The 15,240-nt window shown below is 40.4% G+C and overlaps 1 protein-coding gene across 7 annotated transcripts in view; it reads left to right on the top strand.

The window, feature by feature from the left end:
- The window catches only part of USP6NL (USP6 N-terminal like), a 171,036-nt gene that overhangs the window by 132,327 nt on the left and 23,469 nt on the right, over positions 1–15,240 (top strand). For all 7 annotated transcript variants that reach the window (XM_089527556.1, XM_089527551.1, XM_089527554.1 and 4 more), the window contains 5 exons: positions 7,182–7,289; positions 9,663–9,772; positions 11,386–11,434; positions 12,806–12,926; positions 14,648–14,742. In XM_089527556.1, coding sequence (XP_089383682.1) covers positions 7,182–7,289; positions 9,663–9,772; positions 11,386–11,434; positions 12,806–12,926; positions 14,648–14,742 — 483 coding nt within the window. The remainder of the gene's footprint in view (positions 1–7,181; positions 7,290–9,662; positions 9,773–11,385; positions 11,435–12,805; positions 12,927–14,647; positions 14,743–15,240) is intronic.

The raw sequence follows: 15,240 nt of genomic DNA, 5'->3' as shown, positions 1-15,240 counted from the left end.
ACACTTGTTATGTTGAACATGATTTTAATACTACATTTTAAACACTCTCCCATTGCTACACCAGCCATTGCATTAAATGGCATGTGAGCTTTTTGTTATGTGAAAAAGAGCCTCTGGAGCAAAGCACTTTTTGCCATTTTCTGATGTGACCCTTTCTGTTTGGAAGTTTTTATTATAGAAAATGTTTGACTGTTTTTCTTTCCTCTTTCTTCCTTTATGATCACTCTTGTTTTAAAAAGGTTATGAAGAGAAGTATTGGCTAAAGCACTTAAGCTGGTAAAGCTGATTTTGTAAAAAAAAAAAAAAGAGAGAGAGAGAGAGAGCATTAAGGAATCAAAGAAAAAGTTACAAACCTTCACATACTGTACATATTTTACCTTTGAAGAAAAGTGTGTGTGTGTGTGTATATATATATGTTGCATAATTTCTGTACCTTTGGCTAGTGTGTGCTACCTCAATGTTCTCAAGGACATTGAGAAACTGGAGCGTGTCCAAAGGAGGGCAACTAAAATGGTGAAAGGTCTGGAAACCTTGCCCTATGAGGAACGACTCAGGGAGCTGGCGATGTTTAGCCTGGAGAAGAGAAGGTTAAGAGGTGATGTGATAGCCCTGTTTAAATATTTGAAAGGATGTCATATTGAGGAGGGAGCAAGCTTGTTTTCTGCTGCTCCAGAGAACAGGACCCGGAACAATGGATGCAAGCTACAGGAAAAGAGATTCCACTTCAACATTAGGAAGAACTTCCTGACAGTAAGGGCTGTTTGACAGTGGAACACACTCCTTCCTCGGAGTGTAGTGGAGTCTCCTTCCTTGGAGGTCTTCAAACGGAGGCTGGATGGCCATCTGTCGGGGATGCTTTGATTTGGATTTCCTGCATGGCAGGGGGTTGGACTGGATGACCTGTGCGGTCTCTTCCAACTCTATGATTCTATGATACCCCCTCTGTAAAATGGGTACTGAGGATGAGCACTATCAGTGAATCTGGGGGGACCAGTTCCTCCAACTATTGTGTCAATCTGGGGCAAACGAGTCATAAAATTTGAGTAGTGGTCTGATAATCCCCTATTTACCTAAATAAATTGCTTGTAGTACCTTGGAGCCAAATTTTGGCAGCAGTTTTCATGGCGCCTTGCAGTGATGATGCTGCAAAAGTAGCTTCGTGTGTGTGTGTAGGGGTGGCACATGTGGGGTAGAGACTGCTTGTTGTGCAGCCCTGGGGCAAGGCCATCATTGCCTTAACCCCATAACATTTTTGAAAGGACAAGAATGATTAAGAATTTAAACCACTGCAGATTTCAGTAGCTGCATACATAAATGGTGGAGAGAGAGAAGTCATAGTTCAGTCCCCATCTCCAACCTGTAACTCATTTCCGCCTGATTTTTTTTCTTCCCTAAGATATTACCACTTCTGTTTCTCCATATGCCACTTGATGTCTCTTTTGACCTGCATTTTAATTATGTTCTTCACTGCATTGAAATTAGGGCATATCAAACTATCAATCACCGCGAAGGGAAAGGTTTGCTTGCACTGTTATGGTCATAGCATTCAAGATACCTTGAATAAAAATGTCATTTGCTGTATTCACATTCAAATATCTTCAGCAGTGTGTTTCTGCCTTGCTTTTTTCTGACTGTCTTGATGATTGAGCAGCTATCTGAAGGGAGAGGAGGATGAAGGGGACGGCCTGCCAACCATAGGTGGATGGATCTATTTCAGAATTTATGAAGATAATTGGTGTCAAATTGTCACTTCAATAAAAGAGTCAATAAAAGCTCCTCTAAAATTCAGAAGGCAATAGCAACACAGCTGCCTTTTGTAGTACAGTTGGCCCTCCGTTTTTGTGGGGGATCCATTCTGGACTCCCCCCCCCCCCACGAAAACGCAGGCTGTTGCATATTCAAGTTCATTAGGCTTGAATGGGGCACATGTGTGTGCGCCTGTGTGCGTGGGTGGGGCACACACCCTATTGAAAATAGCGAATGTTGCCCCTCTGCGAATTTTCAAGGTTGCGGATTCCAGATCCGCGAGTTAGGAGGGATGACTGTACTCAGTTCAAATCCAGCCACAATAGGGGAATCCTAAACAAGAGCTTTTTTCCTGATTTAGCAGTACTGTACACTGACTACTTGAGGACACTGACTTCTTGAGGAATTCAGTGTTCTCTGCCTCAGAAAGGGACCTGTGATTTCACACAGGAAACAGACAGCCTGGATCCCAAGAGAAGTTATTTTACTGCTACATAAATTCAACCTAGACAATGAGGAAATCGAAATAGTTCAAATATTTCCTGTACCTTGGATCAAACATTGATCAGAAACGAGACTGCAGTAAAGAAACAAGAAGGCTAGGAAAGGGGAGGGCAGCCATGAAAGAACTAGACAAGATCTTAAAGAGCAAAGATATACAACGGAGCACTAAAGTTAGAATTGTCCAATCCATTGTATTCCCTAATAACATGTATGGATGTGGGAGCTGGACAGTGAACAAAACAGATAAAAGGAAAATCAACTCATTTGACATGTGGTGCGGGCAAGCATGTCAGTATACTGTGGACAGCCAAAAAGACAAACAAATGGGTCCTAGAATAGATCAAACCAGTGCTCTCCTTGGAAGCTAAGATGACAAAACGGAGGCTGTTGTACTTTGGTAACAGCATGAGAAGGCATGACTCACTCAAAAAGAAAAATAGATAAACATTTTTTGAGCTGTAGATACAACAATTTTTATGCAGGCGTCAGAAACAAGTATGATTTTGTGTAGAAAACTTTGGACTTGAGATAACTGTATCCCTGCTCCTATTGTGGCAGGATTTTTCAACCAGGTTTCCTGGAACCTTTGGGTTCTGCAAGAGCTTGCTAGCAGTTCCATAATAGAGCATGATGGAAGAATAAATAAACATTTTTTGAGCTGTAGATACAATATTTTTTATACAGGGGTCCCAAGACCTGAACATTATTTCATGGGCTCCTCCAGGATAAAAATGTTGAGGAAGGCTATACTATACAGTCAATACTGTCACTGTCTCAGTATTTCGCTCTTGTGTGTCAAACTGGGAATAATAATAATAATAATAAAAATTTATTTGTGTCTCCCCGCCTCTCCCGATGGATCGAAGTGGGGTTACAGGCTACTAAAATCAGAATACATACAACAATCATATAAAATATGAAGAATAAATATAACATCAATAGCTTATCAAACCATCAGACATCCAGGGGCAAGGGCAGACTATCGTCGTCAGACAGGCAGATTGGTTATCACTCCTCGGGGGGGGGGGGGGAGCTTGGTGAAAGAGCACGGTTTTAAGTCTCTTTCAATGTTTCCAAGGGGGTCGTGAGACGCAGCTCGTCAGGAAGACTATTCCACAACCTTGGGGCCATCATTGTAAAGGCCTTTTGAGATGAGGAAACATATTTGGAAGATGGTGTTTCCAATAAATTCTTACCAGATGTTCTAAGTGTGCGGGGCGGATCATATCTCACTGTGTTTTTGCCAAGCATACCGGGCATAAAGAACAGCTAGATTTATAAATGGATAGAATTTTTGTTTTCTCATTTTCCACTATTTTAAAATACACACACACACACACACACACATATCATTACTGTTCACCATTACAGATTTTGCTCCCTACTAGTTTAGCCTAATTAGTTCCTTTGCGACTTCACAAATTCCTTTTTTAAGGAACGAGCATCCATTCACCCTATACTTTCTAGATTTACAACACTCACAGCTGGCATATTCCCACAAGGCCCAAGATCCTCCTGCCTGGAGTGCAGAGCAGCTGCCGTTGCAGCTGTTTTCATGGTGTCTTGCCATTTCCTCAGTCTGTCTTGATCATTTACAATTCCATCAGACAAGGGCTATTTATCTGCTCTTAAATCTTCTTCACCCATATGTACACAGCAGGAAATACTGTTTCCTTATCTCATTCATCTCTGCAATCATTACCTGTAAAATGGTATTTCCATTTTGCAAGGTTGTATCGAAGACCGAACAAGAGAGATTTGTCTGATCATCCATGTTCTGGTACATATACTTGCCTGGACCAAAGTGGGAGAACTGAGGGGCTCAACAGACCCCCTGAAGGGGCAGCGCAATGCCTCCCCTTTCCTAGTCAGATGGGGGCCCAAACTGGCCTTTCCAGGGTACAAAAAGGAGCTGCAAAAAGCTTTTTTTGACCTAGAGTCAAAATCATACCTCAGGTAGGCAGAACATAATTATTTACTGTGGCAGTTCCATGTCCACCTTCTGCATATGTATTTTATTTTTTATTTTTTTTTGGATGGGGCACAAGGAGCTATCCCATCCAAGTTCCTCTCCACAACTTTCAAGCCCTAGGAGGGCCTACTGCTAGTGGCACTGCTTACTTATGGGGTGGAAAAGAAGTGGAGCAGGCAATTAAACCAATTGAGATCTCAGAAGGGGAGGAAATGGGAGTGTGCATCCTACTGTTCCTTCTCCTGACAGCCCCATCATCTGAACTTCCTTCTTTTCCTTCCCACCTGATAGCTGGAGCAGTATTGGCAACCTCTCTTGAGGCCTTACAGCTGCAGAGAACAAGGGAGTTTCAGTCCTTGTGCAGAGGGCTACCAAATATCACCTTGTGCTCCATCCAAAAAGAGACATACATAAGACGTACATAAGACATGTCACTAACAGGATTCTGGTCTGCAGCTCCCAGAGTTGGCTGTGTTAGATAGGGAAAACTGGAGGTGCTCAAATGTTAATTTTTTCAAGCTATGGTTAAGAATTTGGTGGAAGGGGGCACCAAGCTATTGTAAGAACAAGATCATGTTGGTCCAGCTAAGCTCCCAAACTGGCGCTGTACTTGAACACACTAATTACTATTCCTGTTGCACATTAAATGTAGAAATGTTCCAGGTGCTACAGTTTAAGTAGGCAAAGATAAGTCATAATCACTTACTACCTACTATAATTCTGTATTTTAAGTATCAAAATACTTTTTTTCATTCTCGTGTTCATGGATGCAAAAGATAGCATGGCTCTGAAGGATTTAATTTTCGTTGCAAGATTAAAAGGAAACACAGTCACGCCACATAATGGAATTCAACCGCAGAGCAAGCTTGCAAAATCTTCCACTTGTATTTTCCATGCAGTATTTGAAATGGCAGCTGAAAGTTTATCACTGTGAAATTCTTAATGAATTCGCTTCATTGGTAAATAATAATCCAGAGCCAGGATATTAAGCATATGATCATTTATTGATTTGTTTAACAACATCTTTTGAAAAATCATAATTTGTTTTGTGATAAGAGCTCATCTAAAATACACACCCATTGTTCTGCATTAGCATTCAGTTCAGGATCAGATGCTACACAGGAGATTTTTTTCGCCTGGTGCTTTAAAAAAGAAGTAGCCACACAGTGCTGCTAGTTGGGAGCAGAGAGTGTGGGAGAGCTTAATCCTTTTGTTTCCATCCAGCCTTTTATTCAAAGGTCAAGGATTCAAAAGTCTGCTTCTGATGACAGAAGCAGCTCTCTCAGTTGAATCACAATGGAGTAATCCTCTTCCCTTGCAGCCCTCATGCAGCCTAAAAACCTGCTCTGAAGGGCTACGAAACAAAATGGAGTAGGATTCTGGAAGTTGTAATAGACTGTAGGAGAGCATGAGAAAAGGAGTCCCATTTATGTCATAGACCTTCCCCTTGAGCTATTTTCTACCCATATAGGAAAAGAGATGAGTATTTCCCCTCATGAGTAGAAAAGGAAGCTTATGAGACTGGGAAGCTGGCAGGAGGAGTAGGTAGAGTTGGAAATTGGCATAGAACAGCATACATTACGCGTATTTGTGTTTGCATGCTTCTGTTAGCTTAGTAGTTCTCAACCTTTGGTCTTTTGAATGTTTTGTACTGGAACTCCCAGAAGTCCCAGCCAGTGTGTACAGTGGTCAGGAATTCTGGGAGTTGACGTCCTAAGCATCTGGAGGACCAAAGGTTGAAAACAGTTATGTTAGCTGATATCACAAACTGTGCAGACAGCATTGTTTCTCATACATTCCAAATGGAGTAAACAAATTTTGGGCACAAGCTCAACAATGAGATCATTTTTCATGGAGGAGAGGAATTGTCATAGTTTCAACTGTGGGAAGGAATTGTATGCTGAGCAGTGGAGTTAGTTCATAGTGCAACCTATCTATAGATTGAGTTGATGCCTTCTACGACAGTGATGTAGTCACTAGTTACTTGCTGTTTGGAACTAAAGCCTGCATGGGCCTGGAAACTGTGGTGCAGGGGCACATAGGACCTCAACACAGAGCAGAATAGCCAGTAGCATCCCCTTAGGGGCCTATGGGGCAACATTTGCCTTTTGGAGCAAACCAGTTTTGGTTTGACCCCAAAAATATGAGAGGTGGGTTAGGGCAAAAATGTGGGCTGCTACCCTCAAGGGTTTTATCGGGGGCAGTGTGACTCCCCAAGACCTGTCAGTTGCCCACCCCGTCCTAGAGTGATGCATACTCTCCTACCTGAGATGCATTAAAGTCAGAATATATTACATATCTAGCACCCTCCAGGACTCCTGACAGTAAAAATGAAGGAAGGACAGGGTTAATCTTTCTGTCTTAGAAATAAAAAAAACAAACAGCTTACTGGCAGTTCTAGCCTCACATAATGTTTGCCTACCCACTGGGTGACCCTGAGCAAGTCACACTCTCTCAGCTTTAGGGGAAGGCAGTGGCAAACCTCCTCTGAGCAAATCTTGCCAAGAAAACCCCATGGCCTTTGGGTCACCATAGGTCAGAAATGACTTGAAGGCACACAGTCAGAAATGACTTGGAGTGCCTAACTGGGGACTGGTTACAAAACCACTCCTGGTCCACCTGGTATGTCCAGTCTTCTCCCTTTTTGTAGACTGTCATGCTTCTTTAAAACATATCCTCCCTTGTTACCAGTTCTCATGTTGTTCTTCCCTCATTTTACTACATTTTTTAGTGCATGACATACCTATTGAGTAATTTCACTAATGGGCCAAAAATATCTTGGAAGCTGTTAACACATATTGTGACTCGCCAGTTGAATAATGCTGTTGATTTATCTAGGGTATTGCTTTCTTCGTTTACAGAAGCAAAAGCAGTGGTAAAATTGCACCTCATCTGGTTGACTTTTGCCTGTCCTAATGTTGTTGTTCCTTCCTTCCTTCCTTTCTTCCTTTTTACATAGTTTCATAGGAGAATTTATAAAGGGATTCCATTACAGCTGAGAGGTGAAGTCTGGTCTTTGTTGCTTGATGTCCCTAAGATGAAAGAAGAAATGAAAGACTACTATAATGTGAGTTTCCAAATCTGGAAGTAATGTCTGGAAGTAAATTGTGCTCCGACATCTTAACATTTTAAAATATCACTGACTTTGAGGTATTTTATTTACTTATTTATTTATTTTCCTTTTTTGACTATGCCTTCCAGAATCTTTGGCAGGCGGATTCTTCAAGCTGTAGTCCAAAAAAATAATTCTTCCAAGATCTGAGGTTGGTTGACTCCACCATGGTCTCACCATTTTAGGTCCTTAGATTTTCTCCCTTGTCCCATTCCACATGAAAGGGGAAAAGTGTTTAATTCCATGTGAAAGGGGGAAACTCTTATAGACTCCTGAAATCTCATTAATAGCTGACTGCACCATAAGCAGTCAGCTATTAATGAAAGCATTAATTGCAGAAGTCAGCAAATAAATTTCCATAGTATTGGCACCAGTTTATGTTCTGGTTAGGACTTCATGAGACATCTCTCAGGTTACCTGTTAAAGGTAAATATATGAGTATAAGTAAATATATGAGTTTGCAAGCAACAAACAGTTCACACAGACAACAAGAACCAACAGGCAGTCTTGATTGCGTCACAGTCTTATGAAAACTTCTCATGTTGCTATAATCATCATTAGATGAAGTTCAGAACTCAAGAAATGGCTTTTCAAATGCTGCTGATTTACGATCTTTCCAGTAGACACTTATACATGAGGGGTTGTCTAGGAAACTCAACCAATTAGTGACTATAGATGTGATTATAGCGTTCCTGAAGGTTGTAGTTTGCCATCTCTTTCTCCACGGTGGAGAAATAAGGTTTCTTTATTGAAATTGTTCTCCCCTGGCTTCCACTGATTTTTATTTTTATTTTGGTCCTACAAAGGGGAGGAACAGGAATAAGCACGAAACAAACATAGCTTCCCCCCAGTTAGGTCTAACAGTGTCACACTGGGAGAGCAGAGGGATTAAATCTTGCTTCTTCCAGAGCTTCAGCTCCAGTCAAAATAAGAACTCTCAATGGCTACTTTAAAATTAACACACACATTTGCCTTCCAGTGCTTCAGAACATAGGAACAGCCTTGTACAGATCCAGCCAGTCTAACTTAGTATTGTTTATATCAAGGGGAAAATGTGATGGGCATGTGGCCCGTAAGGCTATTTTGTGGTCCCTGGCCCATCAGATTCCCCAGTCCACCCTTTTCCGGATTTTTTCTGTCCCAGAACCTTCTAGGAATGGTAATAGATCTATATTAAGATAGGTTGCAGGGTCCCCTTGTGTTGTTTAACATGTTTAGTCTTGAAAGCTAAGCAGGGTCAGCCCTGGTTAGTACTTGGTTGGGAGACTGCCAATGAACATCAGGTGCTGTAGGCTATATTTCAGAGGAAAGAACTGGCAAAACCACCTTTGAGTATTCCTTGCCTAAGGAAACCCTATGAAATTCATAGGGTCCCCATGAGTCAACAGGTGATGTGAAGCCATATGTGTACACGCAATCACACACACACACAAGCACCGAAAATGCTCTCTGTAAAGAGCAAACTAACATGGTATGTAGCAAGGATGTTTCTTTTAGCTGTAGATTCTATTACTGGGAGTTTTTTTTTTTAAATTGGCATTCCCCATCTGCAGGTTGAATTGCCAAAATCTGTGAACATAATGGACTTTAAATAAGCCAGCAGTAATCTGTGTATCAGGAGTTTCTTTTTTAAAAAAAGACTCTCAAACACTCTTAACCAAAACTATGAGCCAGCCAGAAAAACAAAACAAAATAAAATGATTTGGAGAGAAGTGGATTTGTCTTCAAAGATTATGGATGCCATTTAGTGATGTGTGCTGGAAAACAGAAGGATGAAAGACAGTCAGGCAGGTGGACAAGCAGGTCCACCCAACCACCCAACGACCCTACCAGGGCATACAAAAGCCAATTGTCTTTATTCTGAAATGAGGCTTAGACTCCCCCCTCCCTTTAAATTGTTCAGAGAGGTAGGTAAATTGATGCTTCCAGCCAAAGACTTTATAGAATTCTTGATGTACAGCATAATAACATTGGAAATCTAATATGAAGCATTATGAAAGCTGAAATGTACTTTTGGATAAATTGTGGGTATATGTGGAATGCTAAAAGGCAACGGATTTGCCATTGTGTTGCATGCAAAAGCTCTTTCAGTTACACAAGTTAGAGAACTTGTACATTTTGCAGTCATCCATAAAACTCAGCATGAATAACATGGAAGGTAAGGCTGAGGCAGTGAAAAAAACACCGCCATCCTGACCTTGCAAGTGGCTCACCCGAGGCTTAGAGTATCTCTATCATTTGCAGATCACAGTGGTTTAAGAATTTATAATAAACAGTGAGGTTATGATGGGAAGCTACACTTGTTTACACATTCTTTTGCCTTCCTAGACCTTAAAAACTCAAGCAAGAGGGAGCTCTCCAGACATCAGACAGATTGATCTTGATGTGAATCGGACGTATCGAGATCATATCATGTTCAGAGACAGATATGGAGTTAAGTAAGTAAAACAAAAATCTATCCTTATTGTTCGGTTTGTAGTATTTCATAACTTTATATCCTCAGAATATCAAAAGACTTAAAGTGTGGCAGAATTCTGTCTTCCTAAACTCCCTTCAGCACCCTTGCTGACTTCTAAAACAGTAAGGGAGAACAATTGAGATTCCATTTCCTCCAATGTTGTGTCCCTACTGCAGCAGATCTTCACATGGATACCACTTTGACTCTCAGAAATTTCTAATGAAATCATGAAAGTTCAGGTTTTGCATTTGATTTCCATATAGAAGAAATATAAGCAGAGCATAATCTGGCAAAATATGTCAGAGCTTTTAAATGGTGACATTTAAAACACAGCAAATATATTTGCTAAACCTTCTTCCATTTCCCATAAGGCCCTCCAAATTTTGTTGAAAATCATTTTCCATCATTTCTTACCATTGGCCATAAACTGGCTAGGGCTGATGGAAGTTGGGAGTCCAACATCTTGAGTGCCAAGTTTCCCACCCTTATCCAAAAGAAAACATTAACCATGATTTTAAATGTCTTTTTAAATTAATATATCACACACATAAGGACATGAATTATTAAATTGTGTTATTGTTGTGGAAATAAATGGTTAGTGTGTGTAGGGAAGGAAGAAGGAATGGAGTGGAGTGACCAGCAACCTGAATAGCTGCATTCCAAGCTGCAACGTTTGCTGTAGGTTCAACTTGTAACAGTAATTACAGTACATAGACTTCTTCCTTGTGCAACTCATGTCTAAAATCTCTAAAATCTATTTCTTCATGCACAGTAGAACCCCTCTAGAGTCTAGACTCACTGGGCCAGTGCATAAGCCTCATGCCCATAAAGTGTGTTTTCATCATGTTTCTCATTATGTAAAACACAAACTCAGGACTAGCCTTTCATGGGAAGGGAAGCAAAGGCTGTGTAATAAAATGCCTCATTAGGCTTATCTACTCCAGTTTATTTCACATTAAGCACTATGTTCTAAAAGCAATCCGCATGTCATGTTATGCTGCAGAGGAAACCAAACTGGCCTGACTACAGAGCCTTTAGCCTTGTAAACATAAATACTACATGACATGCATGTTAGTATAAGGAAACTCTTTTTTAGACTATTGCAGTAGATTTGGCTTGTTCTTCTCATGTCTACTGTGAACTTATTTTTAAAATTAGGCTTAAAACTAAATTGAAATTAGTTTAACACAATGAAGGCAGGGTGGCTGATTCCCTTGCCTTTAGAGTGCTTCATTTCTCATTGTTAAAAGTATACAGTCTATTTGTTATTTTGCCAGGTTATGCAGACATCAAATATGTATCAAATATTGGTATAGTCACCAGTCACTTGAGGAATTTAGTATTCCCTCCCTATACTGAGTCAGACCATTTGTCCATTCAGTATTATCAACTCTGACTGGCAGTGGTTGTCCAGGCTTTCAGGTGTAGAGGTTTTCCTTGCCCTGTCTGAAGATACCTGGTATTTCCTGGTGATCTCCCATCTAAATACTAGTGCCCAGAATCCATTGAGATTGACTGTGTTTGTGGTGGTATTCTGATGAATTTTAATATGTATTCTTAGCAGGTTTACTTTACTTTCTCTCTCCCCTTCAGGCAGCAATCTCTATTCCATGTTTTAGCTGCATATTCTGTGTATAATACGGTAAGCCATTTGTGTGTACATGTATGGATATATACATTCATTTGTTGTGGCTGTATATAGGGAAGCAGAAGTTCTAAAGGGCAAAAATGGAATCAGTGGGCTTAAAGAGGCTTAATTCTGTCTTTGACTACAGCTGGGGTATTTCCCATTTCATCTAGCAAATCTAAAGAATGTGTTGCTCATTCATGACACGATGATGCCAAAACATATATTTTTGGATTTTTTTGTCTAAAACTGAAGATTGGAAACTCACTGGGAGAAAAGTGTGACAGTATCAGTAAAGAACAACAACTTATTAACCAGGATTTGCAAAGAAATATAGAGAAAGGGGTAGTATGGGAAAAGAGATGAGATACTGGAACAGAAAGTTATTAATGATAACTGTGGTGGAGAAATTGTGTCTAGTTCCTTTGCTCTTCATTGCTGTACATGTGTTGCATCAAAATGGACAAAATGCCCTATGGCATCATAAAGACAAATTGAATTTATTATAACATATGTTTTCATGGGTTGGCGTCTAGCTCTTTTACTGACGCAGTAGTGCAGCCCTATATATTCCTACTCAAAAAGATAAATCTCACTGAGTTAAGTAGTTGTCTGTTCACATTAGGGGTCCTGGGTATCCCTTCTTAAAATGAATGCCCCTCATTTGAGGGCTGTATAAATTTTTAAATAGATTGAACAAGTTGAATGGGTAGTTGCCAATGGAAAGTTTAGTTAAGAAACATGCACCACTTAGATCAGCGGTGGGCAAAGTGCAGTCCACTGCCTGCATGCTATCCCCCAGGGCCATTTTTTGTGGCAACAAAGGCCCAGCAGGTCAAAAATATTTTTGTGATGCTTAACAAAATGCCCTCTAGGGAGCATGGTGAGCTTTTTCACCACTCACCCACCCACCCCATTTTAGGCCCAGGAAAGGCCTTTTAAAAAAAATAATAATCCAGAGGTAAACCAGAAATGATTGGGGGGGAAGTTTTGGTTTTTTTTTTTTTGTGGGGGTGAGGGTATGTCCCCAAAGATCACCTAGAGACCTAATGTGGCACTCTAGCCTCCCACAGTTTCCTAACCCCATTAGACCAACAGGTATATAAAAGCTTATCAAACTTCGAAGGCAAAGGCTTAAAGCTTAATAGCTCTTCCTGCAGCAGCAGTACTTGTACCAAATGCTGTTTTCCTTTCTTTTCTCTTCTGTAGCTAGAGAGGAGATTCACAACGATGTAATTCTTTAGGTCATCTTTGTATTGTCTTTAACAGTTTCTGTTCATGCCACAAAGCTCACTGCTGCCATTGTACTTGTGCAAGGTTCTTCTTTTTGTTTTTCTTGCAAGCTCATAAACTTTTTCTTCTTTGCCTAACTATTTTTCCCCTCAGGAGGTTGGTTATTGTCAGGGAATGAGCCAGATCACAGCTTTGCTCCTTATGTATATGAACGAAGAAGATGCCTTCTGGGCCCTGGTGAAACTGCTGTCAGGACCCAAGCATGCTATGCATGGTATGCCACTTCAGAACTTGTTATACAGGTGCCATTTAATACTAACCCAGCTATTACTTTTGTACAGATCTCTTTGAGGGCAGGATTGGCTTCATAATATCTCAGATTGGTGGACATAGAATATTGCATTTAAATCCTGCAACATACAGGATAATTAATCTCAACTTCTTAGAGGGACATTGTAATGGTGTGAAAAGAGTTGAGCTCAGCACATGACTTCTGGTTAGGAAGACGACTATTACAGCAACTTCAAGGGGCTACTACAAGCCACGTGATTGTGTAAATTAGCTTTGATTTGAATCCATACTTGAAATTGAACACCAGGATTAAAAGGTTGATTTCCAAGCTAAATCAAAAATGTATAGCATATTCTTGTCCTAACATATTTCTGAGCATTGTCAGTCCATTGTCTACATGGAACATGCAGTGTTTGCATTTATTCTTATGGATATGTTTATAAATACCTAAAGATCATTAAAGATTTAGTTGGTAACTTCCAGCAGCTAGAATACATTTTAGTGTTCAGTGTCAGTAACATTAGCTGCCACGAGATGTTGACTCTTGAGCCATGTATGTTGAATGTGTGTGGGGGGGAGTCCTGCCTTCATCTTTGTTCATATGATTGGGACACAACTGCTGTTTAATATCTCTTTTGCCTCTTGTGGTTGTTCATATATAACATCAAGTTGTGATTGAGCAGTGAGAGCCAGGTGGTGTAATGGTTTGAGTGTTGAACTAGAACTCTGGAAAACCAGGGTTTGAATCCTCACTTGGTCCTGGAAACCCACTGAGTAGCCTTTGACAAATCACTCTCTTGGCCTCAGAGGAGGGCAAAAACAAGCCCCTCTGAACAAACCATGCCAAGAAAACCCCATGATACATCTACCTTGGGGTTGATATAAATTGCAAATGACTTGAAGGCACACAAGAACAAAAACATGATTGAGTATAGGTATGGACAACACCAATGGCCTCTCTCCAGATTTTTTTTTCTTGCTCCGAGGCCTCTCAATATGGCAAAATACCGAACATGCATTTTGCCTTAGAACAAGGCAGCCTTATTGTTTTAGAAACCCATGGAACCCTCTGGGAAGTGTATTTTTCCTCCAATGTGAAACTAATGATTTTAAAAACTGGATATGGAGAAAAAACATTTTTGGTTGTTGCCATGCTGCTGAAGTGGAAGGCCAACTTGCAGTGGGATCTGAGAGGGGCTGCAAAATTGCTCCTTGATCTGAAATTACCCACCTCCATTGAACATTAAAAGAATGGTCCCAGAAGTATTTGCTCTCTCTTCCCCTTCCTTGTAAGAGATTAGAAACCTGCACTTACAAATGATCAGCCTTGCAGATTGTGATGGAACCACACATTATGATATCCTGGAATTTTCTGATCTCTGTGTGAGAGAGCAGGAGAGAGTGAATGAGTTTGCATTTCATGCTTTCTCATGAAAATGCCAAGCCATGATTTAACACTGCAACTGAATAGCCGTTGTGTAAAAGTCTGAAGCCCTACGTGTGTGTCCTACCAGCTTTCATGAGACTAGATAGTGCTGCATTCATTTCACAGTAGAGTTCTTAATTTGTTTAACTATTTGGAGATTTTATTCATTTGAAAGCTAGCAAGTTTCAAATGTTCCAAACATATTTTGTGGGATCCTAACAGTATTTCTTTTCTTTCTTTCTTTGTTTGTTTTTTTTTTTAATTCTCCTATGCTCTAGGCTTTTTTATTCCTGGTTTTCCCAAGCTGTTGAGGTTTCAAGAGCACCATGAAAAAATAATGAAGAAATTTTTGTCTAAACTTAAACAGCATTTTGTAAGTAAATGTTATCACATGTGAAGTTGACGAAGAGTATTATTCATGGGCAGAAGATCCAGTGTGGAATTTAATGCTTAACTAATGTGCTCATATTAGTGTATAGAGATCCTGTGGAGTTTTTCTTTACCAGGCTTCTTCAATCTGGTTCTTTCCAGATATGTTCCAATATCCATAATGCAGCATTTCTCATCTCTTAACTGAGACTAGGAAATAGATTAGTGTTTCACATGCAACAAATTTGATCCCCCTCCCTCCCCAACACAGGGATTGACATGCTTTTGTTTAGATTCCTTGGATCTTCAGAGTACTGGCCTTCTTTTAGTCTCTGTGGTTCAAACACTGGAGTCTTGTGTCTGCCCAGAGCAATATACGGACAGCTCTGGAGCTGAGCAGCTCTTAGCAGGAGGCTCACTATAACATGCTCACTGGGCATTCTTGTGCACATTCACACAACAGTATTATTGATTTTTACTAGGACTGAACGTACTCCCAGTT

Source organism: Sceloporus occidentalis, unplaced genomic scaffold, assembly GCF_023333645.1.
Source record: "Sceloporus occidentalis isolate IW3139 unplaced genomic scaffold, rSceOcc1.0.p SCAF_5, whole genome shotgun sequence".
Classification (NCBI taxonomy): domain Eukaryota; kingdom Metazoa; phylum Chordata; class Lepidosauria; order Squamata; family Phrynosomatidae; genus Sceloporus; species Sceloporus occidentalis.
This window is presented reverse-complemented; position numbering and strand designations above follow the sequence as displayed.